The 26,686-nt window shown below is 39.5% G+C and overlaps 1 protein-coding gene across 1 annotated transcript in view; it reads right to left on the reverse strand.

Moving 5' to 3' along the window:
* Window positions 1-26,405, reverse strand: part of mtt (mangetout) — a 52,417-nt gene extending 26,012 nt beyond the window's left edge. Inside the window, exon 1 of the mRNA XM_070212606.1 lies at window positions 24,818-26,405. Coding sequence (XP_070068707.1) covers window positions 24,818-26,102 — 1,285 coding nt within the window. The 5' untranslated portion in view covers window positions 26,103-26,405. The remainder of the gene's footprint in view (window positions 1-24,817) is intronic.
* Between the last annotated feature and the right edge of the window lie 281 nt (window positions 26,406-26,686).

Consider the following 26,686-nt stretch of genomic DNA (forward strand, 5'->3'; position numbering starts at 1 on the left):
CGGGCTGGCAGATTGTAATACTTACTTTTGGAGTTGGCAAGTATGATATGGCTTTGGGCAACATAACTTTTAAACTCTTCAAGGCTAACAGTTGCACATTCATGGATAAGTAAAATATTTCGGATAGGCAAAATCTAAGAGCCATTAAATTTCGAGAAGCCCTTGACATTTCATGAATATTCAAATACCCGAGCGACCACCGAAAAAATTGTCGAATGTGAATTTTTTACTGGCCACAGGAAACAACATTAAATTAGGTGATAGGTGTTAACGCAAAAAAAATATTGCGCCAAATAACGAAAAGAATTGGTTGTACAAAATATAATTTGCACACACGTAAGTGTCGTATTTTTTTATGATATGCATATAATTTGACTTTTTAATGCTGTCGGACGATTTTCGGCTCGTGTCAGCTCGTAAATAATTAGGTCTCAAGTTGGAGTTTTTGACTTTCGAAGGCGTCTGACAAGATACTTGAGATGCCAATGCATTTTTTATGATTTTGCGTGTGAAATAAAATTAATTTTACTGCCGGTTTACGTGGCGTATGTGTAACTTTTTGATGTCCCGGCTATAAAGTGAAATTTCAAGTTGAGAGCCGTAGCAAAATGCTTAAAAGTGCGCTTAAATTTCGTAAATATATCACATAAAAGCTCAGCCAATATAAATTGCAATTGACAATTTCATTGCTTAGCGAAATCAAGGTAGGATTTATATTCTTTGAATATTTAAGTACACCCAAAAAAAAATCGATATGAATCGTAGGTCAATTTGACCTTTTTTAAGATCATTTTTAACTTGATATGGGGCCAGGTAAATGTGATATGGTCGAACAAAACTTATACTTGTGCGAGCGAGAAAACATGCTTTTAAAGTACGTCAGTTCGAATTTCGAATACGTCTTTCTCGCTTCCACTCATGTCATTTTGCTCGCCATATTGATTCTTGCGCTCTTTTTCGAAGTTAGAGAATCTCCGAGAGAGAGAATTCGGTAAAATGATATTATTTAATGTAAATTTTATGAATATTTCAGGTAAAAACGATATGAGTAGGAATAACCAGAAAATTACCTGGACTTATCGATTTTACGGCGACGTGCTTTTTTTTGTGTGTATAGTTTAAAAGGTTGAAATATTGATGATCTACGAAGTATATATTGAAATCAAAATTCCTCCCAAATTTAAAGCTAATTAAATGTAAAGCTGAAAGAGTGAGTGCGAAATTAATATTACGTTCTCATCTGCAAAAACAGCTCCGACGGCAGCTGTGTTTACTTTGGCCAGCAAAAGCTGCACGAGCCAAAACTTAATAATCCCCCATGCGCACTGCTGTCCGCCAAATACAGAAAAAACTCTCTGCGGGGGTGTCGCACAATTAAGTAAAATACGCCAGGTGCTGCTGCCACTCAATTTGAGTGTAAAATTTAAATGAAACATTTTGATTTCCCCATTGAAATGTGTAGACTGGCATCCAGATTCGAAAAAATGGTTTCATATTTAGGTGAAAGCTCCATTTGTACTGCCCGATTCCTCGGAACACTCGGAACACTCTTTTTTAATTAATATTTTAAGATTTAAGGTCCATTTTTGAAGAGTACGTCCATTCGCATAACACAATATTTAAGAATGCACTGAAGTTAAGCGGATTTAAATGGTTAACCCTCCGCCTACGGCATTAAATCGATCCAGTGCTTTTGTGGGGGCCTGAATTATCCAGCGTGCACATCGGGCGAAAGTGCAATGTTTATGTTTTCTTTATTTTTTTTAGCTTTTTAATTAAAACTTATTTGCGCTTTTGTGGGCTGTCATTAAAAGTTACGTGCAAATGTATGCGGATATGCAAAGGGGAGCGATTTGGACGTGCCTTAGCACATTTATGTGCCACACTCCCTGGAAATAAAAACTAAAACGGGCAAAAACAAAGTTAACCAACCGAGCAAAGCACACACGTGGAGCCATCGCATTTAAAGTAATTCAGAAATCCATAGGCAGAATTATTATAAAATACCGAAGAAATGAAACTTCAAAGTGGCAGTCCGTGCGTGCGTAGTCCAGCCTCTTTTATTTTTATGAGTGCCTGCCAAAGAGCCAAATTTGGCATAATATTGGCTTGGCAAAGGATATGTCGAACTGGTGAATATAAAATGACAGACGCATAAATATCAATCCATCAAACATTGGGTAAGTTTGGGTAGCAAGATGTATTTAGAAGAGAAGTTCAAGAAACGTGAGTGAATGGTTTCCTATCGATTCAAAAAGAAAAAATTGTTAAAAATTTCGTGAATGTTATGTTTTTTTTTAATAAATAACCAAAACCCAATTAAAAAAAATAAATACCATAAGTTAAAAACAGGACTTATTGCAGTAATGGTTATTGTTTTTTTAATAAAAAGGTAATTAAAACTCATTAAAAAAATTATAATAATATAGATGCAATATTTTAGAAGCATTTTAGAACTGTAAATACTGTATATACGAAATTAAGTCCCACTCGGCTCCTAGGAACCATTAACATCTCGCATAAACCAACTTTTTCCTGCACCATTAAGTTTGATATCGATAAATTAAAATCCATTTAAAATATAAATATTTATATAAAAGCCATTAAAAGAATTACTTATTTATATTAATAACTGAAAGTAGGTAACAAAAATCAATGTACGAAATTTAAACCGAGTCGGTTCCTAGAAACCATTTACATCCCGAAGTAGGCAGCTTTTTCCGAAATTAACGGAATTATACGATCTTTTACTGAGAAAGCTTAACTCCTGCACCATAAAGATAGATATCGATGTGAGATAAATTTGTATGCGCCACTGCGAGGAGCATTTATGCTAACACCGAATTCAGCCACTAAAGCAGCCATAAAACAGGCTTCATAAAGCACTCAAAACCGCATGAGAAGCAACCTAGACGTGGCTTTCCCACCAATATTCCCCCTCCCAAAGCCGTGCTTCTGTTATCAACAGTCAATAAATAAAATCTCATTAAGTTGAAGGCGCCGCAGGAGAGTGCGAAAGTGGAGGAGAATGGAAACTGCCTCCCTGGCCGTGGAGTAAAATTATAAAATTTCCATTTTATTGACATTTGAAATTGACTGATATCGGTGAGGAGGACTGAAAGGGCATGCACGACTGCGGCTGCGGTTGAGTTTAAGTGTCTAAAGCGAACCTAAAGCAAATTTGCGGCAAGCGAAATAAAAGCCAGGAAGCGAAGAAAATACAGCGAGGCGGGCAGAAAGGGAAACACGGGCCCACGAGTCAATCAGGTTCGAGGAAAAAATGGTTCAATAAAGTCAACACCCCTGGGAGCAGGGGGCGTGGCATGGCCCACGGCCAGCCAAATAACCAAGGAACCAGTGAGCCACTGAGCCAGTCAGCCGGAGTTCAAACAAAAAGCGTCGTGAATATTCCTCGGCATCCAAATTACATTAACGCCGCGCCCAAGGAGGCGATGGCGAAGGGAAGGCGACACATCCTGCAGCCCAAATGAGTGAGTCCCAAGTGTCGATGGCTGATAACAGCCGGAAGCCAAGTACAGAAGCCTCAACTGCCACAGAGGCGAAAGCTCAAAAGACAAAGACTTTGGGGAAAACAATTTTTCGCAAAGAAAAACAAAAAAGGAAAGTATGAAAAATGGAAAACAACAGCAAGTGTATTCAAATTGGCTGAAAAGCAATTTTTTCTTGCCGCGGAGGTGTGTCGTAGGCGTGGCTGACTTGATGGGTGACACATACACTTAGACGTTTCGCTGGGCGAAAAGGAAACTTTCAGCAATCAATAATTCAAATTGGGCGCTTGCAAAACCAAACAAAAACAATGGAAAAAAGAAAAGCTCAACAATCGTGTTAATTTGCATTGGCCAGACAAGTGAAGCGAAAAAACTTGTATTTATGTTGGAAATTCAAAGAATATGAGAGTGATGAATACAATTAAAATTAACATAAAATGCAAACCACAAATAAAATGTGGGCGAGCAATAGTCCATAGAAATGGCGAATCAGTGACTTCGTATTAAGTTTTTATTATTCAACATAAGTTGTTCAAAGGAAAGATCAATAGAAATATTTTTACATTTTTTGTCTAATTTAAAAAATGTTATCTTTAGAAGTATAAATAAATTCTTTACAAATTTCATGACTCTTTAAAAACATGGTTATATTTTCTTTTTATACACATGAATAACAATAAAAAATTTATGAAAGCATAGTTGTTAAATCGAATTATTCAATTTAAAAATATTTCCTTTAATAACAAACTTTGCCAAAGCAAGTAAATGAAACCTTTTTAATTTATTTTCATCAAATTGCATTTTTATTTGGGGTTGAAACTCACTACAAATGGACTTTTTAACTCAATTTCTGGTGGCCTATATAGTCTTTTTTCATGTGTCATAAATCATGTAGTAGTTTGTAGTTTACAAAGTCCGTAGTCTGTGACTTTCGGCGATAGCCTGTGGCAGATTATGATTTATGGCTTTGGCAGGCTGCCGCTTTAACATGCAGCTATGCGGCTTGCAGCTCGATGTTATAGTATTTTTTCCCAGCAAAACCAATTCTTTTTTGATGGACAATTTCAGTCAAAAGATCTCCCTGTTTTACATATGAGCCTGAGGGGAAACCAATGAGACGACTGCGTCGAAACGTACCGTACTTAAATATTTAAGAAACTTTGTATTGGCGCATTTCGCCTTAAATAATACAGCTTCCTTTTGAGTTTCAATCTACGGGCGACAATCGACCGACAGTGGTGCATACTGAATTTTCAAACAAAGCTGGGACACACGGGTATGTGTATCGAGGAGCACGTGTCTGTTGCCCAGGTCCGAAACAACAAACAAGCAAGTTGAATGCTGGGGGGAATTCCGATTGGTATGTGGATAGGGGGGCATATATGGTGGCTCCGACATCATAATATAAAAATCAACATCAAAGCAAAGCAAAGGCAGGCTTAACTTGTCGCCCATAAAACAAATTGGCATTTTTATTATTATGACAAACAGTCAGGATGTCACACAGTCAACCCATCCAGAACCTCCCTCGCGCCAGAGACTGGGAAAAAGCCGGGAAAGCGGAAAAGCGAGGACGGGCACAATGAGCTATGCTTATCTTTTGAAAGCAGCTAAACCGCTTTTGATTATGTGGAAGTTGTTGGCCAGGACAGCAGCGGAGAACTGGCTGTCAGCACGGAGAGGCTCTAATAAAAATGGCAACAATGTTACGCATACGCACCGCTGGCCCTTGTTTTTTGGCTGTATTTAATGAGTTAACAGCACAGCACAGACTCACATACGGATTTGCGGTTTTTCCAGTCTAGAGTCTAGCACAGCATGCCACCGAAATGCCATTTTGATGGTGTCGAAAAATGCCATTTTGATTTTCCAACTTTTATGACTGGCCAGGACACTGGTGTTGACCAGAGACCAGGGACCTTGGAGGGCGTTGAATTTAGTACATCGTAAAAGGGTTTTGTGGCCCAGCCAGGAAGTTTCTATCAAGTTTCCATTCAAAGTTTTTGATGTGCAATTAGTTTCCGGGCGATGAAATGATTCGACCAGGACTCAGCAATTAAATGGACTTTAAGACTTTAAGATCAAAGTGTTGAGATGGTCTCAAAAAATCTCAAAAATAAACCCTGACTGAAACTGAGCATGAAACTTTTGATCCCTATAATTTAGTTAAGTTATAAAATGGTTTACTTTTCATCCAGCACACTTATTAATTATGTTCTTTGTAAAAAAAAAATATAATTAAATAAGTCAATTATAACTTTTCATATTTTTTTGTAAATGTAACAACCCAGTGTCATTTTATGTCAAAAAAATAAAATTTTTGGTTTCTTTTAGTTATTTTAATCAATAGTTTGAATTTATTAATAAGTACAGTATTTCCATGCGTAATTGTCTCTGATTTTAATCATGATTTTAAATTTTCGGCTTTCAAAAAATATAAAAAGGTTACTATTTGTCAGTACTCGTACTCGTACTCGTAAAGTTGATTTAATTAAATTTACAAAATGACCCAGGCTTTGCAAAATGACATGTACTTTAAAGTATTTTTGTGTCCCTGTCAAAAAAGCACGAGTAGCTCAAGAGCTAGATATTTCAAAAAGGTTTTTTGCTGCCTTGATCTTAAATGATGACTCTCTTAAATTCATAAGCCTTACAGATGATTTCCCGGCAAGGGCCCAATAACTATGCAAAATTATTTGGTAAGCCAGGCTGACAAGTAATTTTGAATGTCCAGCGGGCAAGGGGAGCGGGAGGTTTTCTAGGACCCGGCATAGCAATTGAGTTTCTAATTGTCCGCGTTGATGGCGCATAATTTGCCAGCTCATAAATAAAAATGTCCTGGAAGCCGGCGAACTGCCAGCATCTGGAGGCGGACAATATTGCACCGCATCCTTCCCCGGAAAGTGTCATCCCCGGGCCGCGTTAAATGTAAAATTTATAGTCCATTCCGCTGGCCAGCATGGTAAGCCTTTTAAAGACTTTAAGGTTTTCCCGTCCCGGCCTTAATCGGCTTGCCATGCTAAACACACTTTTTGTCTACGGAAAATTCAATGTATCGGAATTAATAAAAAAAAGGTCCCGGGCCCTGGATGCGTACTCCGAATCCGGGCTCGTCCTTGAGCCATCCTACTCCCTGCGCTCGGCGGCCAATTTTCAAAATATGTATTCCCCGCTTTCAGCTTTTAATAGCTCGTCGGACGGGCCCATAAAAAAATCTCACGAAAAAAACCCGGAGCGCTGCATAAATATTTTTATTTATATTTTTACGATGAGGCAGATAAACAGGCAAAAATAAATAGGCATGCCGAGTGAAAGACGAAAAGATGTAAAAACCTCATGATTTTTGCCAGCTGCAAATAGTTGTTGTCTGCAAACGTTAATAGCCGCTCCACAAGAGCTGGTTAGACAAAGGTTTCGGGTGTGGCTGGTTTCAGCTGCTTTTAAGCACAGTTAATGCCCAGAGTTTTGTATAATTGGCAAGCTGGGAACTGCAGGACCAGGACCTTTCACCTCGCCAAGGGCTGAGTCCGTGCTCGGTCAAAGGACACCCGGAAAAAAGGTCGCCATTTTCGATATCATTGCCCGAATTGTGTCAAAATTCTTTAAGCACATTAAATTGTTACGCAAAAGGGTCGGCAAAAAACAAACATTCTAAAGAAGGATTTCGACCCTACAAAACAACAGCTTAAAAAATAAAGGGTCTTACTTTTTTGAAAATTATTTTTAAAAAATAAATAATTTATTAAGAGGCATTGATTTTAGATGTTGCAAAAACATTTTTTCTTAACTTTTAATTTATTCGGAGATCCAAAATAAATATAATATCGATTTTTTGTTCGTTCAATTTTCAGTTAGTTGATATACAAAAATATAACAAATATCCTCAGCTAATCTCCATCATTTAATACCGAGAATTGGCCTAAGGTATTTTTAAAGAATGACCCATCAATATTAAACTTTAATTGACTCAGTTTTAAATCCTTAAAAAACCTGCTAGCAGTCATCGAAAATACGAATTTATTCCAAACAATAAATGGATGTATTTTCAGTTGTCAAAACTTTTGCCTGGCTCTCGATACATATTTGGTTTTCGAGCATTTCCGGAATGCAAACGGCAAACAAAACACAATTGGAAAATGGAAAACGACAGCAGTTTTCAAGCCATTTGACAGCCCATTTTAATATGGAACCAATAACGGCACGAGGGAAAGCCTGGCGAGTTAGACAAAGGGACGGAAAAGCGGGAAAACAGGCGACCCAACAGCTGCACGAGCGTCCAGGCTGCGTAGATTTTGATTATGCCAAGTGGTAACGGCAAAAAAGGGTCAAATGTGTCACACGATTCTGGCTTTTTGTTGTTTCCATCCCACGTTCATGTCCCAAATTGTACTTTACGGCTTAAATACGCCGCACGGCTGCCAATAACGGGCAAAATTTGTAAGAGCGGAGGCGACAAGGTCGCCGCTTGCGTCCAGTGGAGCTTGAATTTACTTTTAATTAAAGCTGAAACCGTAAAAGTAAGCCAAAGGGGATAAAAACCCTTAAATTTCTCTTCCTGCTTCGATGGATTCTGATCGCCCAAGTTACGAGCCGGCAAAACAGGATAGCCACTCCACTTTACTTTGGGTTTTAACTTTTCAGTTTCTGTTGTGATTCGATTTCGGTTTCTAATTGCTGCATTTTTGTTTTTAATGGACAAAAACCAATTGTAGCTGTCGAAAAATATGATACAGGCCATTTTATGTTAAGGTTTATTTTGTTTCTATTATTTATTTATTTTAGATTATTTTATTAGACAGCTACCAAAACGACTTTAAACTTTTTGGTATCGTCTAGGTATCTAGTTTCTATGTCGACAATTTCAAACGTGTAAATTGAATTATCCCCCTTGTATTCCATAACCGAAGTCAATTATAAACCAGAAGATTGGTTTGTGGTTGACAAATGCCTCTTCCTGTGGGGCGACTTCAGGCCCCTTTGACTCGGTTACAGCCTACAGCTTGAGCACTTTGTGGTTGGCGAAAAGAGTTAAAAATAACAAGGAAAGCCGGCTCTCCGCCCGAGAGCCAATTAATTTACCACTCTGCCGCACTTGACACGCTCCCCGGACCGCTGCCGCCGCCCTTCCCATACATATTCAATTAGGCGCCGGCGCAGACGTCACTAAATATGCATAATCATCACACACAGCACACACACACACCCGTGGGAAAATGCGAGCATAAATGCCGTTTTGGCCAAACACACAGCCGTCAGAAGAAAAGTGAAAAGCGTGTGGCAAAGGGCTCGAATCGGTGGGTGGGTGGATGGGTGGCTGAATGGGGGGTAACTACTGTCGACATTCGGTTAACTTTCGTGGCTAATGGCGTCAGGCGAAAGTGCAAGCCAAGCAGACGCCATAAACGTGGTCTCGAGAGCCAATTAAAGTGGCCGAGAGCGAAAAAAGCGTTCTAGAGATGATCTAAGAGATAGCCCTGATATCTTGAAAGGAAGCTCAAGCCGTTAGATTATTCAGACACTCAGAAGTTCTCAATTGTCGAAGGTAAAAAGTGGTGAAAAAAAATTTAAAGTGGTACGATTTTCTTAAATTTTTTCTAAAATAGAACAGTCTTTGGAATTATGCTCAACACTTTCTCTTACCCCATTTTTTGGCTCAAAGAGGTAAGATATTTTGCTATTAAAAATTGAAGACAAAAATTCGAAGCAAGAGAGAAAAATGGTTTTACACAAGTGCTTAAAAGTATGCAAAGATTTTGCGCAGCACACTTTGTGCACATTTATCAATGGTTTCCATGTGGTTTATAGCTTTTGTTATTTAATAAAGCTTCTTTTTCGAATTTTTTTTTGGCGTACTGTAAAAATATATACAAAACTTTAGCCGCCTCGTTGCTTCCACCTATCATTTATTCCCAGTCCTCCAATCGACACTGGGAAAGCTGTTAGAACTTAAATTATTTCGCAGCAGCTTCCTGCACTTACATGGCATGTAACTACCTTGGGAAACTTTTCCCCAGGATCTCTCAAAGCGAAAAGTTTGAGTTGTCACGCTGCCATCTCTGGTTACTAAGCAATCTGCCGGAATGCTGCGATGTAGCGATGTTGTTGCCGCTGTCTAGTTCGGGATGTTCATGCTTTACGCATAACGGGGCTTAATTATTTTCGCTCGGAGCTGCCACCGTTCCACCTCCATTGCCACCGCCACAATCACCATCACCTGTCATCGGGACACAGAGTGTCTGTGTACACGTGTAGACCGCAGAGTATTTGAGATAAATTACCACTCGAGGGGCGGCGGGCGTCTAATGACTGGCATTTGATAATACACATGTTTCCGGCCTGCCTGCCTGCCTTTCAGCCCTCCAGGTGTGGCGGTGCCCACTGTAATTGCCCAAATATAAAGCCCACACGCCCAACTAGCACACAAAACTGTAATTAAGTTATTATCTGAGTGCGTCCCTAGTTTCTGTTTCTGTTTCTGCTCTGGAACTCTGGCAGCTGGCTGATTGCGTGCCAGCATCGCATTCGCCGGACTGTCAATTGGTTGGCTGGAAAAATTGCAAGTTGTAAAGATTTGCCACGGCCTGCACCTAATGATCACATGAAACATTAAAGACTTGACGCCGGCCTAATGCCTTTAAAAGCAATTCCTTGCTCCAACTTTTAATTTGATTACACGCCGCAGACACGCACAAACAGAATACGAGGGCCCGGCCCCAAACTTGTCGCCGGCAGACGTGCGTGGGTTAGCCAAGAAGTTGGGATATGCAACATGACAGGCCTCAACTTTGTCAGCTGCCCTGCCCTGCCCGCCCACAAACGCACCCACTTCCGCAAATAGGCTTTGTCCGCAGTGCTGGCTGAAAGATATCTAAAAAGCTAGCTCAAAAAACGAAATCTGTGTTTAACAAGAAAATGAACCTATGATTTATAATATTAAACACATCTTTAAAAATAATTAAGAACTTAAATTTCCTTAAAAAATAATAAGGATGTTAAATTCCCCTTTAAAAATAACAAAGAAATTAAAATCTCCTTTAAAGGTGTCTAAAAGTAGGCAGTGCAAAAAAGTAATAGGAATTTAAATTATTTTGCTGCATACTTCTAGGCGACACGTAGAGTGATTTTTAATCGCATTCTATTTTCTATAAATCTCCAAGTGTACACATATCTAACTGCTTTTAATCACTTTTTAAGAAGCTTTATTTTGAGAGAGTAATATTCTTTTAGGATTTGTATGAATATTATTCCTCGGAATCCCTGAAATGTATTATTACGAACCCTGCTGGAAAGTAGTCAGCTTTGGCAGCACTGACAGCCGCCTAAGCACTAGCTCACAGTAGAACGAACGGGCCGAAAAGCCAGAAATTTATGGGCTGCGTAAATATAAATTTCAATTTCCCCCCTTGGCACCCACTCGGCCCCATCCTTCGTGCTTTGACCTGGGCCACCTTACCGGGGTTCCAGTGCCTTTTTCGTGCTCTATTTTCTAGGTCCGTTGGCCTGGGTCGCTGAGCCGGCTGCTTATGCTTGTAGTTTCGGCGTAAATATGGACCGTACATGTGTTTGAGATGAAGAGATGTTTTGGCAGCCCTCGAAACGGACCCAGACAGCCGGGCACTTAGGCAGCCACTCAGCAACAGCCAACATTCTCATATATGGCCAAGAGAATTGGAGGAAAATTGGTCCGAAATACCTACTGGCAGTTATATTATACTTTTGCCTTGGCTCTGCAATATTTCAGTTTGCGAGCTAAGAGAAATACATTCACATATGCTCGAAAGGCATTCTTCAATTCAGTGCTTTCATTAAGCATACGCCCCGTGGCTACCTGACCGAAAAATACTTTCTGTATTTCGGAAACTAGCTAGCCGCAAAATGAAATTAAGCTCGATAAATGCGGATAAAATTGCATTCTTTCGCCTTTGTTTACGGAAACAGTTTTAAATTAAAATTTCAGGAGCAGACCAGTCGTGTTTTCAATGACTGTTCACTGCAGCAGATCGAGTTCGCTCGGCGGTAAGAGCACTTCCTGTCATTTTTTTAAGCTGCGCAAAACAGGAGTTTGCTCTCAGATAAAGATGGTTCCTTCGCAGAATCCCCGCTGCAGCTGCAGGAGGAGTTGCCAATCAATTTCAATCTGGGCGAGAACAAGACGATGTCTGGCGGAGAACAGCGAACTGCTGACACACAAAAGACAACGGACAAGGACACTGGCGACAGGAAAGACGACAAGCTTTGCTGTTTGCCGGCTGACAGGCAACGAAGCAAAATGTTAATGGCAGGCAAATGTGTGGAAATGTCGCATAAATCAAAAGAGCAACAGCGACTGGTGCGGGCGAAATCTCCCAGCCTCACAGCCTCACAGCCCATTCAGCACATGATATTGTGAGTTACCGCTGCCCACTTCCCCGTCGAACCAACTTGCGAATAAGTACATACATCCATGTGTATGTGTATGTGTACACAGGGCGGATTGGCGCGTGACTTGCATAACATCTAGGCGGGTAACGCAAATTGAAAAAATCCATTGCCTACTTACTGCGTGTGTGCCCTTGCCTGACCAAGGAGACGTGTTTATGGCCGGCAAATAATTTAATATTTCAGCCAGACCCTGGCCACTGCCTTCGAGCCATGGCCTTAAATAATAGTCGCCAATTTTAAAATTCAACGCGTGTGCTACGGCTGAATTAATTATGACGTTATGAAATAAACTTCTTTATAAGTCAAAGGTTAACGCCGCCCACGAAGCGGGAAATATAAAAGCTAATGGGTGGTTTTTACATTTTAAAAGGATTTATTTAAATTCAAGTAAAACAAGAGAGAACGCTATAGTCGGGTGCCCCGACTATCAGATACCCGTTACTCAGCTAAAGGGAGTGCGAAAGAGATGGAGAAAAACTTTAATCCGCCGTAACTTTTTAACGAATGGTCCGATTTAAAAAATTTCTTCTACATTTCGATAGGTATTGATAAACACAATAAAACTGCATTTTTACTTTTCCAAAATATTGAAATTTTTAAAATCGTATATATGCGATTGTGGGCGTTAGAGGGGGCGTGGCACCCTTTTGAAACAAACTTGCGCTGCGTAGGAACTCCTAGAATCTGCATGCAAAATGTCAATCTTCTAGCTTTTATAGTTTCCGAGATCTCAGCGTTCATACAGACAGACAGACAGACAGACAGACAGACGGACAGACAGACGGACAGACGGACATGGCTACATCGACTCGGCTAGTGATCCCGATCAAGAATATATATAGTTTATAGGGTCGGAAACGCTTCCTTCTACCTGTTACATACTTTTGCACGAATCTAATATACCCTTTTACTCTACGAGTAACGGGTATAATTAATTAAGCTATTTGTAAAGCAATTAGCTTACATTTTTTGTGAATAATAATAAAATATATTTAATACAATAAAATTATATTACCATGAAATAATTGCTAAACTGCGGACGAATAAATACCCATTAGCTTCAGTTTTCAAAGAGGGTTAGAAATTTTACCCAATACAAAGAGCCACTGCAGTCAACTTTCTCCTTACAAATTTTCTTCCCCATTCGCATTCATCAAAAGCCCTTGCGGACTGGTTGTTGATTTTAGCGACAAAATAATAATCCATCCGCCCTGTGTGCCGATGCCAAATTGTATGCTAACAAATGCAAACAGAGCGGCAGGAAAAATGAGAGACAAAGCCCCGAAAAAATGGCGTGTACCTCCGTTGTCCCTTCCATTTTATCATTTCCACTTTCTCCCCGCTGCTTGCTGCTTTCTACATTCTATACTTTCCCCATTCAGTTCGCAGCAAAAGCGCAAAGTCATGACAAACAAAAATAAATGCTGGTCGCCTGTGTGTGCGTGCAAGTGAGTATTTGCACTCCTGCGAGGATGTGTGCGTGTGCGATGTTTGTTTGCTCTGCCCCGCCCCGTCCCCGCCCCCTTTCGGCCATCCGCCCATGTGTAACAAAAAGATCATTATTGCTGCTTGTCGTTGTATGGTATGGTATGGTATGGTATGGTATATGGTATGGTATACACCCCATATACATGGCAGGGCATGGTCTATTGTTCGGCATTTTCGAGCATGCTTAGAGCTCTCTATTTATTTTTTGTCTGCTGCTCACGGTAATCCAGTGGAACCGCCAAAAATGCGCATGTGGAGGCCACAGAACTAAGCACTAAATATTTTATGGCATATACCGTTGTGCAGGCACCGTGAAAATATATCATAGTCAGAAACATATGTACGTACTAACCGCACGCCGTGAATATGGCTCTGCTTCCCAATGACTCAGTTGCGCAATGTAAAAATACCAGAAATGGGAAGTGGCGAAATAAAGCTGCAACCAAATTAGCATCTCTGAAAGTTTGATTAACTTTCTGCTTTTTGCCCTATCTCCCGCACAAACATCATTAAATCTTATCTAAATACAATTAAAATTAAATCGCTGACCACTTGTCCGCGGCGCCATAAAAAAGTTCTGCAAAGTTGGCAAAAGTGGCGCAATGTCGTAAAAAAGTCGTAAAAAGTCAGTAAGGGAAATGCGAAAAAATAATTGCATAATTAGTAGGACTTGGCGAACAAGTTGTGACAGCAGAAACCACATGACGACCCAAATGCAACTATTTGAAAATGACTGCACTCTCCCCAATAACCCTCGAGCCGAAGGCATTACCTTTGACCTGACTGCTGTCAAATCGGGTTTAATCACTGAAGTTTGCAGCCGCAAAACTTTTGTCTTACGCCTCGGTAATTCGCACTTGTCAAAGGGGAGTAGCTGTGACAGGCCTTTTTTCGAATGGAATAGTTTGCTTCGAAGGCAAATGGTCTATATACGGAATGAATACCCTTTAAGCAGACTATTTCTTGGCCAACTTTTATTTATTAGTGTTTTATCTTTGAACTAAGCCATTGAAGCCATTATTATCAAGTTCTTACACTGGAAAATCGACAAACAAATTAAATTTAATATCTGCTTATTATTATTTAATATCTAAACTTATAAAAAATCAAGGTAAAAAATAGTTTTAATATTGAAAATATTAATAGTTGAAAATATTTAAAAAATCTATTATTTTTCAAATTATTATTTCCATTTATAAAGTTTATAAACACTGCAATAAATGAAAAACAAAGGGAAAAAAAAATGTAAAATTGTTAGAAAAAATATAAAATTTATTCTAGTGTTTTCACAAACTTTCATTTAGCGTCTGCGGGCGATGTAGCGAAATCCTTTAGCGAACTTCCATGCCAGTGATCGCCACGCCCTCCTGTTGGCAGCATTTGAACCAAAACTTTTGCAGTTGCCAGTTGTAGTTCAACACAGTTGCGCCATTTCCGCTTCCGGCGGAAGGGATGCAACCCGACAGCCCGAGTGCCGCAGAAAGCATTTGACGCAGACCCACCAGCGAGTTTTTCTATTTGATTTTCTAATTATTTTACTCATGAGAATTAATGGCGTGACCACGGGGGCAACAGGTAAGGCAAACAGGCAGAGCACAGGGTGAACGTGTATTTACGTTTTCGCTTTTATGGCACCGACGGGCCATAAATAAATTAATAGAAAAGTGAGGAGAGACGGTTGGGCTGCATGCTCATTAGGAGACATTAATTCGTTTTAATTATTGAGCACACGCCCCTTTGAACGCTGGCATAATTATTTATGTTGACATCTCCGCAGCATTCGTGCAGGGACCATGTACTCCTGACGTCAACTTCCCTGAATTTGTTTGCTAATTAGCCATTTTCCGGGACTGACTGTGACTGAAACGTCAACCACTGCCCCACTCACTGCTCATTAGTTGCAATCTCATTTTACTTAGTGCAGACAGCATGTGAAAATAAATTAATAAATAGCCTGTCTTCAGAATTTGCATTTTCTACTTTGAATTATTTTGGGGGTAATTAATTATCGAAAGCATTAAAATGCAATTAGTCAAGTGGAATACTGCTCAAAACGAGAGTCAGCTATTTTCGGGTTTACTGCTGTCCTGTTCAGAAAGTTAAAAGTTATCAAACAAATACTTGTTTTCTGCTGTTGCTTTACTTATTTATTTCCCCTTTTTTTTCTATGACCGAGAATACTGCTGAAAGGACTGGTCATAACACTAAAACTAAATAAAGGTACTTTGGGGCTTGGGATTTCAGCAGACACGCTTATTAATTGCCTTATTTCGCCATTAAACAAAGGTCAGGCCGAAAATCCAGCAGACTGTAGCCAAAAATTAGTCAGCAACTGCCTGTGGCGAGTGGAGAGCCGAGAACCACATTCAGACTGTGGCATTCATCACGGCTACGTGACCGAGGCTTAGTACCTCCCATCGCCTCAGGTCCCAAAACTATCATTAAAAGCCGACAGACCCCAGGGAATTAAACTGACAGAGACTTTGGCAATTAACACTGGCCCATGCCATTTTTCTAATACGCTCAAGGGGTGACAGGAGGTCAGGAATAAATGGACATTAAATTACAAATTGTCAGCAAGTCGAGCTAGGAAATTGAATATCCTGTGACTGCTGGACCCCGGGAAATGGCATTCGGCTCACACACCTGCCAGCTGGAATGGTGTGCACAATTTTGAGCTGTTCATCCCGTTGTCAATCCCTTTGCCTCTTATCTGCCAACGACCTGCCGGCAGTCTGTGATTTTTGCATAATTTTGCAATTACACCTAAATACTGCTAATTGCCTTAGCCTGTCGGCAAAGTTTATCAGGACACCTGGGCCGCACACACGGCGTATGTGTAATAATTTGTTCGAATTACTCTGCCTAGCGACGCATGTTCTTTGAGTGAATAAATCCAAAAATTAGGGCCGCAGTTATATGCGTAAAGCTTAAATATTTGCAGCTTGCTAACTTGTTTAAAAATAAGACATCACATCTCTCCCCTGCCCTCTCGCTTTAATTAAAATATTCCAACTTTAGATTCGTCCGTCAAACTTTTCCTATTTCAGACCTTAAAACGAATTGCTGTGCCAATTTCCAACAACTTATAATTAAGGTAACAAAAAATTTAGCTAAGTACAAACTTTGCCCAACTTTTTTGTACTCTGATTTATTTTCCCGTGTCCGGCAAAAATTTACTTTTCCCTCAAAAATTATTTAGAAGTTGCTTTAATTAATATTTGTTTTGTCCTTTTTTTTGTTGCTGTAAAGCCAAAGGAAGAATCAACCAAAAATCTACAACCCAAAAAAAAAGGAAAATTTACCAAAGGTCTAGCCTGCTCAGACTTTGTGTTTATATTTTGATAATGAAATTAGTTTCGGCTCTCCGTTAGATTTATCTTTTTGCCCGGCGAGACGTCTCCAGATTTATTAAGCGACGGCAGCAGCAACTTAATTAATTAGGGGTCAAAGCAAGTGGCTTACACTAGATAAGCAATAAGTTGTTAGGACTTATTTTCTGACTGTTTGTTTTTCATATCTAGTGGGCTAACAGAGGTTCGACTTTTAATTTGCAGTGACATTCTGTGACAAGGTAATTTTGTAACCTGTTTTTTTTGTATTTTTATGAATTACGTATTTTCATTGTACATTTTTAGACTTCTTAATATTTGATTTGATTTTAATTTAAAACTAGATTTCCTTTTTTCGTAATTTTAAAACCAAAACACATTCACTTTAAAGTATTCGCAGTTTTTAATGAACAAATATTTCAATAAAATTTTCGAATTTTTTATAATTTTGTTTTACTATTTTTTTTTTAAGATCCTTTGATGGGTTATTATAATTTGTTTGTCACATATTCACGGCACTTTACTCGTGCTTTGATTCCGACGCTAGTTAATAGTTTTCCGTGCGATAAGGATTGAAAGTCAACGCTGATTAACTACCGCGAACGTCTGCATTGTTGGAGGACCGGCGTGCAACTGAAATTCCACTGATATCAGGCAGGACTACCGGAGTCGTGATCTAAAATCAGGACACGAGAGGGGTGTGTGCTAAAACCGTAGGACAGTCCGAAAACCTTCGGGTCTTCACTCGGCTCGGCTCGTACTCGGTTCCCTTAAAGGCCACTGGGTTAGTAGAATTTATGAATGGAACAAACACTTGTTAGCATGCGCCTGGGGAAGGCTTCACTGTCCTATCGGTTAACTGGCATACAGTCCTACGCGGAGGGGTAAAACGCCACCAGTCCTGCCGTACGGCTTTTATACAGCATAAAATCGTCCTGCCCCCCTGAACAATACATTCTGACTGCCCGTCGTTTATGGCCGACAACTATTGCCTTTTCATGGAATCGCTACTTTTTCCGTTGTTTGCGTTTCGCGTGATTGCGGTCGTGGCTTACTAAAATTCCGGAAAATTGATTCTGGTGCAAGCGAGTGGGCATTGCACAAAATAATATTGGTGAGTGCAGAACAAGAACCCGTAAAATAACAGGAACGCTGTTAAGTTTTCCTTTCTGTGTAAAATATTTTTTAAAAGCGAAATATTCTATTTTTATTCCCCTTACAGGTACCCAGGTAGTAAAAAGCTTTTTAATTTTAAACCTATCGAGTAGAAACTCTCCCAAAGTTTTAATCGATCAACTAGATCTTCTATATTTCTGAATTTTGAATTTATTGTTACCATTATCGTAATATATATTGTTTTTCTTAAAGATAAATATAATTTATTTTATCTCTCTGAAATTTTCATATTTGACCTTTAAGTATAAGTGAGTATGACGCGTTGAAAATTTCTGATTGAATGTTTTTAATGTAGGGGAGTGTAGGGTAAGGTGACGAACGATTCGTTTTTTGAATGTAACTTTTGTAAAAATCAATATTTTTCAAAAGTGTAAACGCAGAAAGTTGCTTACATCTACTGAGCATATCCCTGTAAAATTCGAAATTCGAAATTCCAATGCAGCTAAATCCCACAGCGTTTGGCGTGAACCCTACTTTTTTTGCACTTTCAAAAGTTGTAGGGTAATGTGACGAACGATTTGTTCTTTAATGTAACTTCTCCAAAAATCAATATTTTTTAAAAGTGTAAAAGCAGAAAGTTGCTTACATTTACTGAGCATATTTCTAAAAAAATTTGGATTCGAAATTTCAACGTAGCCAAATCCCACAGCGTTTGGTGTAAACCATCCTTTTTACAAACAAAAAAATACATTTTTTTATATATTATTTACGGAAAGGTTATTTTCGATACGGAAAAGAAAAAAGTAATAAGATAATACCCAAACTTACAAAAAAAAAAATGGTCAAAGTGCAAATTTTTTTTTAAATTAAATTAAACTGACGTCACTATTAAAAACAACAATAAAACTGCAGCAGTAAATGTTATCTGGTATTATTATATTTTTTTTTACAAATAATCAACGATAACAGTTAAAATTCTTGAATAAAAAAAGTTCGTCACAATACCCTACAAAAAGTTCGTCACGATACCCTACAAGGTAGACTTGGAGCAAAAACGGTGTCACTCTCAAACGGCACAAAAGAAAAAAACGCGAGGTACCAAAAACTGTTGATAAAGATCTCATGTATACGTGCATATATTTGCCTGATTTTATTTTCCACTCATCTTTGCTCTGGCACTGCTGAAACACAAGTAAATTGAATGGGTTTGCTAGTTTGCGCACCACATTTTTAGCGAAAATTACCTCACGAACAAATTACGGGACTTCTTATTAATATTACTGTAAATACATTGTCGACACGATAAGGGGAGACGACTACATTTATTTGGAATTTTTGTCGTGACGTCATATATGAGATTCGACGAGTTCGTCACATTACCCTACTCGTCAAATTACCCTACACTCCCCTACCCTTTAAATTGGATCTTTGATTGTTTCGGTATTATAAATTTAATGGCCATACCCATTATTGATGACTTTTAAAAATTGTTGACAAGCTGGTCAAGTCCTTGGACCAAGGCTAGCAGTTCTACAAAACACAAAACCAGTGGGCGCAGGACACACAATGTAGCCAGCACCGGCATTTACCTGCCTCAGGACAATTGGAAAATACCAACGACCGGAGAGCCAAAGATTTGCAACCTTAAACAGCTTAAGTTGGTCTATGAAAAGACCATCTAAAATGGAAATGGAACTCTGCAAGCTGAAAGAGACCACTCGAGAAGACAGGTGAATGGCAATGCATCCAACAATACCTGGTCATAGTTACTCCGAGTATTTCCACCCAAGAGGCAGAGAGACGTTAAAATAATTGGCAATCAGGATTGAGGTACATAGAGGGGCTGGAATCGGGCAGGACAACACGGAAAAGCAGGTTCCACTTTATGGGTGGTTGTTACTCCCTAAGGAACATAGAATTGAAAATCTCAAACCTATATCCCAACGATTTGTGCCTCCGAAAATATTTTGCTTTGAAAGCCACAAACACACCAATTATCCTCATCAGAATTCGAGTGAAAAATCAACCAAAGTGGGAATGAATATAATGCCCTGCTTAGCCAGCTTAAGGGCGCACAAATTAAACAGACACAAGAAACTAGACAAAGCACGCCAGAAATCCTGGTTAAAAGTCAAAACACACAGGCACGCACAAAGCCACATATGTGCGAAAGTCTTAAGGAAGTCGGAAAAGGCAGGAAAAGCGCCGACAAAAACGAGGCAAGACAAAGGAGGAAAAAACGCCGAAATAGGCAGTGGAAAAACTTTTAGCCAAGCAGGCAGGCTGCCGCCTGTCAACCGAAGGCAGAAGGCAAAAAGCTCCGGTTTCGCAGGAAACTGAGGAATCCTGGCTGGCATAGAAAGGATAATGCGCGGCATGCGGAACGCATAAGCGGCAAATTCCATTAAGTGGCAACAACACAGCCGCCGGATTGGGGGCTTCCCATCGAATTAAAACGATATGAGCAAAAAGGGAACCCTGCGTCCAGGGTTGACACAGCGCTTCATGGGAGATAAATTTCGTTATGCCTCCTTTGACGAGGATGCGTGTCCCCCCCCATCCAGCGGATATGATATAAAAGTGCGTGGCATGGCGGGGTTGGAGAAAATAAAAATTCAATTTACAAGTAACTGGGTCACTCCGGCACTGATTCGACTCCACATTCTCTGGGATGGGATGATGACCACTGTGGCAGCGCAGGTCGTAAAGAATCTTTAGGATGGCATAAACAATTTATATGTTGAGTGGCCTTCAAATGGTTTGATGTCCCGAGGCAAAGATGACGGCTAAGATTGGTTATCGTAAAGGCTGAAATAGAAGTGATATGCATTTTATAGGTTTTCAGGATATGCTTTTATGATTTTCTAGGAGTTTCCCAAACATGTCCCAAAACTCAAACCTAGCACTTTGATTCTTAGCCAGGTCACAATCCATGCGAAAGCTAAGGGACTGTTATACGTTCAGGACTATCATAGGTTCCACAGACATGTTTATTAACAGTAGCTTGCAAAATGAAATCCACAATTGGTTCTCCGGTGCCATCGGACTATCTGTTGAATGCCTAAAAACCCGATTTCGGAATTCAAGAAATTATTTTACAAGTAATAGCATTTTCGACTACTCTCGCTATAAATATTTTAATAACAACGTTTAAAAAATAGAAAAACTATGGTTTTGACTGTTAAGGGGAACTAAAGACCATTTGCAGCTGTTAATGCAGACAGGTAAAAAAATCGTTTTTGTTTTGTCTAAGCCAGGCCAACAAAATATTTTCCACGAAATCTAAATCGGTTAGAAAAATTAAATATAATTAGGTAATTTTCAAATATATTATTTGAATCGGCTCACCACCACAACTCTAAGAGCTTATAACCGGAATACTTCTTGGATAATCACTTCAATCTGCAATTGGTTTTAAATTCCAGAATAAAAATGTATATTGTTTCTTTGCTTATTTAGTTTATACAAAGGTGCCAAAGCATCAATGCTGCCAATTTGTCCTTTTTTCCGGATAGATCTGTCCGATTTTTAACGGCATTATCCGGGAAAAAATCCAATCATCGAATGGAAATGTATAAATTTTCTTAAATATCCATATCAATTAACATCAAGTACTACCATTTCAGATCTCATCCATTTCAGTCCCTAACTGCATTTAAAGGTCTTAACTAGAATTCAAATAAAATGTGACAGAAAATGCATTTCTCCTACAAAAAACCCGACGTATAACTTATTTAAACAAAAAAAAAATTATAAAAACCCTGTTGCGTCCATTTCTCAAAAAAAGTATAAAAATCGACTCACTGTGATATCCTAAAAAATCGAAATCCGATTTTGTGAGGAAAACGTGAGCTTTTAAATATCCATAACAATTAATATCAAGGAAACCGTTTGGATTTAAAATAAAAAAACCGAAAGCTTTTAAAAAATTTTGTTTTGTTCCATTTTGAATAAAAAGTTAGGCAAATCGTATAATTTTCCGATTAAGTAAGCTCAGTAAGCTTGGTACAGTCCCAAAACTATTTTTTGTTCTGTATGCAATGCCGTGAAATGATACTGCTTTTTCACGTATACGCAAAAACAAATAAATGATTAGAGAAGTATATGTTCTGGTTAAATAAGTGCGTTAGGTTTAATGTCCAAAATATGACGCACAGGTCGAAGAAAAAACAAGTTGTCCACTCTTTTGTCTTTTTTAAATTTTTGTTATCCTTTTTTTTCCGCTTTTTTTCGTCTGATCTTAAGCTGACTGCTGGCAGCACTGCAAAGCATTGTAATTTTAGTTCGATAAAAATCAGAATTATCAAATATCATTCAAAAATCTCAAGAAAGAAAACTCTTGCTCCCACAACCACTTAAAGTTCTGACACATTAAAAATTTTAGCAACATCATCTTGAAGGACAGAACCACAACTTTTAAAATGAACTTAATAAACCCATTTTACGTGCCGTTGATAATAGATTATTTAATCTCTTATTCTTGTCTTTATTATTATTGTCATTTTTATTATTTTTATACCCGTTACTCGTAGAGTAAAAGGGTATATTGTATTCGTGCAAAAGTATGTAACAGGTAGAAGGAAGCGTTTCCGACCCCATAAAGTATATATATTCTTGATCAGGATCACTAGCCGAGTCGATCTAGCCATGTCCGTCTGTCCGTCTGTCCGTCTGTCTGTCTGTCTGTCTGTCTGTCTGTCTGTCCGTCTGTCCGTATGAACGCTGAGATCTCGGAAACTATAAAAGCTAGAAGATTGGCATTTTGCATGCAGATTCTGGGAGTTCCTACGCAGCGCAAGTTTATTTCAAAAAGGTGCCACGCCCCCTCTAACGCCCACTAGCCCTCTCTATCGCCCACAGTTTTGAAGCTATTATGAAAATAGTAACTGATATGTATTTGTTTCGTCAATACATATCGATTGGCCAAGTAAAAGTTTGCCACGCCCACTCTAACGCCCGCAAAACCCATTTAACGCTTAAACCTGTCTAGCGCCTACATTTCCGCCTTTCATGGCCAGTAGTACCAATATCTTGGGGTAGATGGCTCAATTCAATATACAATAGCGCCATCTATTCAGATGGTTAATTTGAACTTTTTGTCCTTTTTTTCTGTGGTCACACTAATTCACAATATGTTATTGCAAATTTTAAATTATTTGAAAAGGGCGCGCATTTTGTCTCTTTTTGCTCGTATTCGTTTTTCACAAGTGCATTCACCTGCGCTAGAGAGAGACGGAAGATGTGCTAGGCAGAATTGAAAGTTTTAGAAGGCCTCCACGTGGAGTTCCCTGGGTAAAAAACGGGAGCTAATTCCAGCTTCGAAAAACAAAAAAGGAGGCATATTTCTATTAAGTTGTTTAGCTGAGTAACGGGTATCTAATAGTCGAGGCACTCGATTATAGCGTTCTCTCTTGTTTTTTTTTATAAATTAATGTTTATGTGTATGTGTAAATTCATAGTTTTGTTATGCTGTATGATATAACTTTTATCTATTTCATTACTCTCAACAAAACAATATAAAGTTCTGATTTTTAATTATATTTCACCTGCTTTGTGCTGCTGGCCCACAAAACTGTTTGCAAAACAGACAAGATCCATTTCAGTAAATGTGCAATCCAATATTAGGGGCAGTGGGCGGTTCGGCAAAAAAAAGTGACTCCATTTTCCTATGCTGATGTACAACAATTGAATACTATTGAACTTAAACAGGGAATTTGCGTGTATGTTGGCAAACGATTTGCATACAAACAAAAAATAACATCGATTCAATCGCTTTTTCGGCAAAGTTGAAAGGAGCACACAATGGCAGTTTTCAATATTTGTTAAAGGTAATAATGCTAATGACAAGGCCTTGTAGCTGAAATACACCACGATTCCAATTTGTGGGAGGATTATTGGTTTTCATTGTCGCCTTTTCCTGGGAGTCTTTAATGAATCATGAGCAGTTAAAGCCAAAGGGAAGCCCACAAAATATTTATTTACAGTAAAGATTTTTTTCATCATGTGCAAATAAAACAAATATTTGAATAAATGTTTACGTTTTCTGAGTTTTTCATTTACATTTCACACTCGTTCATTTCAGACCCCTTATCTGGCTTTTGTAAATATTCTTTACCATTTATATTTCATTCGTCAGTTTTTTTTTTGTGGTTTAAAGTTGTTGAAAATCTGGCAACGGCATGTTTGCGTACTGCCAAACCATAAATTTGATTGTCGCGGTGCAAAATGCTCACTTCCAAGCAATCACACACAGCAATTTAACGAGTATTTCATATTTGATTTTCACAGAAAAACAAACAAATTATATCGCACATGTTTATAAACAAAGTGTGTGTAATTAGGCAATTTTGTATCCAGTACAAATACAAATTAATTCAAATCCAAAATATAAATGATATATTTGGGGGAAATGAAAACAAAATGCAATCTATTAAAGCGCTGGTAAATTGCTTTCAAATGATATAAATCGTTTGTGTTAATCCGATAAGGATGGGTTACATTTTGCTCCGCAACAAAAACTTTATGTTAATTTATGACCTGCCACACAAGTCTAAACAAGAAATGTAATTTGAATAAAAAATGCTGCCAGACCAAAAATTTAAAATAAGAAGGAGTGGGAAATTGTAAGCGGTAAAGTTACAAATTGTTTGAGAAAGTTTTAAACATTTTTTGCAGGTACATTTGTCAAAGGAAAAAATCGAGCCTATTACAATTTAAGCTCATTATTCTTTATTTTTTCTTTTTTTCACGTATTAGAAACAAATAAAATACAGGTTAAACAAATGTTCAAAAAAGTTTACTTCTTCCAATTAATTGCTAAAAAATATAATAAGTATAACTCTCATATTTCCCTCGAATTTTAAACATCTCCACTTGTTATAAAAAAATCATTTAAAGTCGACATATAATTTCATATTAATTAAAAAGCGCCTCAAAGGAAATTGCACCCACCTTTAATAAAATCGACTGCCATTTCCAGGCCGTAGGTGTCCTTGTCGCAGTCGTCCAGCAGGTGGGCGCCCAGGGTGACGTTCGGCAGCAACTGGTGCTTGTTGACCTGGTCCAGGGTGTAGAGCATCGCTTCCAGGGCCTGGATGCCACCCTGCGGCATGATGGGTCCGCAGGTGATGCTGTCCTCGCGCGAGTGGACCATCATCAGGCCGCCCAGAATGACGTCGCCCTCGAGCACTGCGGCGTGCTTAACCGGCCAGCCGGAGGACGAGGTCGGTGGCGGGCTGTCCAGGGACTTGGCCAGGATCTGGGCCACACTTCCCGCCCCATAGCCCATGGCCCCGGATCCGGATCCCAGTAATCGGGGCGTGGGCACCGTCTTGCCACTAATCCTCTCCGCCGTGCTCGTTAGTGCCGGCGATATGGTCGATGCGGTGGCCACTATATTGGCAGTTGTCGTCGTCGCTGGCCACGCCTCTGTGGCATTTACATAGTCCTGGCTTAGTGCCGCATCCGTATTGAATTTCATGCCATCTCTCTGAACCCGCTTATTGGTCCCGTCCTCCCCATTGCGCTTTGTTTTTGCTGGCATTATTGCTGCCGTTGGCGTGGGTGTTGCTGCTGTAGTTGCTGATGTTGCTGGTGTCTCGGCCTTGTTTGTTTTGCTTGGAATCACTGCTCTCCCAATTTGGTCTTCTATTGTTGCTGGTACATTTATTCGTGCCATTTGCACAGCTGTGGGACGTGGGAGCAGCATGTGTTGCTCCCGTGTCGGTGATGTTGCTGCTGTGGCTTCTATTGCTGCTGTTATTACTGCTGATGCTGCTGCTGCTGACACACCTGCTGCTGCTTCTGGAACTGCAGTTGCTGCTGCCGTGATTGCGTCTAAGGTTTCCGCACTTTCCATCCTCTTAAGTTCGCCTTGTACCGAATGGTTTCCGGTTACCATTGTGGCGGCCATAAAGGATTCCGATTGCGATTGGAGTTCATTGGAGTTCAAGAGCAAGCTGGGGCGAGCGGAGGTTGTCGGTGGTGTGTCCACAGGTAATTGGTTTGCAGGTGTCACTTGCAACAACTTTTCAGCGGGACCGGCTGCCACTTCATCTGCAGCTTTCATCTGTCGCTCAATGGCTTTTATGGTTTTACCAGGTACTAACGTTGAATTTAAATTGTCGCTTAATGCGGCCGACCTTCCATCATCAGTCAGCCCGACTAATTGCCGCCCCCCCAGCAATGGCTGCTGCTGCTGCAGCAGCAACATCAACGCTAGCAACAGCGACTGCATCGCCGGTAGTTCCTGTTGCACTTGGGCTTCGGTGGGCGATCAGTGCGGCAAGGACGAGGCCGTGGACATGGACATGGACATGGGCAATCTACCCGGGCAAAGGCAGCCTGGAGGCCGATGGCCAACGCATTTGTTGGCGGCACGGGCGGTTGGTTAAATTTCAATTAAGTCTCGACAGCGTCCGAAATTTTGTCTGGCCAACACGCGTTTTAATTAAGTTTGCCTCGCCGCGCTGAAATTGATGTGGCTACTAATTTTCGCCCACTCGCGGCCAGAGCATTTTTATGGACTGCCAACTTTGTTGCACAACTGAAAAATAAAACGCAAGTGGAGACTCAAGTTAGCCAGGATATAAATAGTGGGGTAAAAAACAACGAGTGAATTATAAATGTTGGTAGTTAAGCGAGTTTAATGAGCAGTGAAAATATGCATAAAAATGAGCAGACATTTGTGTTTCAACAGCTATGAACTAAAGCTCTTTGGGAAGTTCAGAGCTGATGTTTCGGAAAATTGAAAACAAAGGAGGGTTCACAGCGCTATGAGATTTCATTTTAAAAAAAGAATCCTTTTTGGATCCTTTTAGA

This window comes from Drosophila takahashii, chromosome 2R (genome assembly GCF_030179915.1).
Source record: "Drosophila takahashii strain IR98-3 E-12201 chromosome 2R, DtakHiC1v2, whole genome shotgun sequence".
NCBI classification, from domain to species: Eukaryota; Metazoa; Arthropoda; class Insecta; order Diptera; family Drosophilidae; genus Drosophila; species Drosophila takahashii.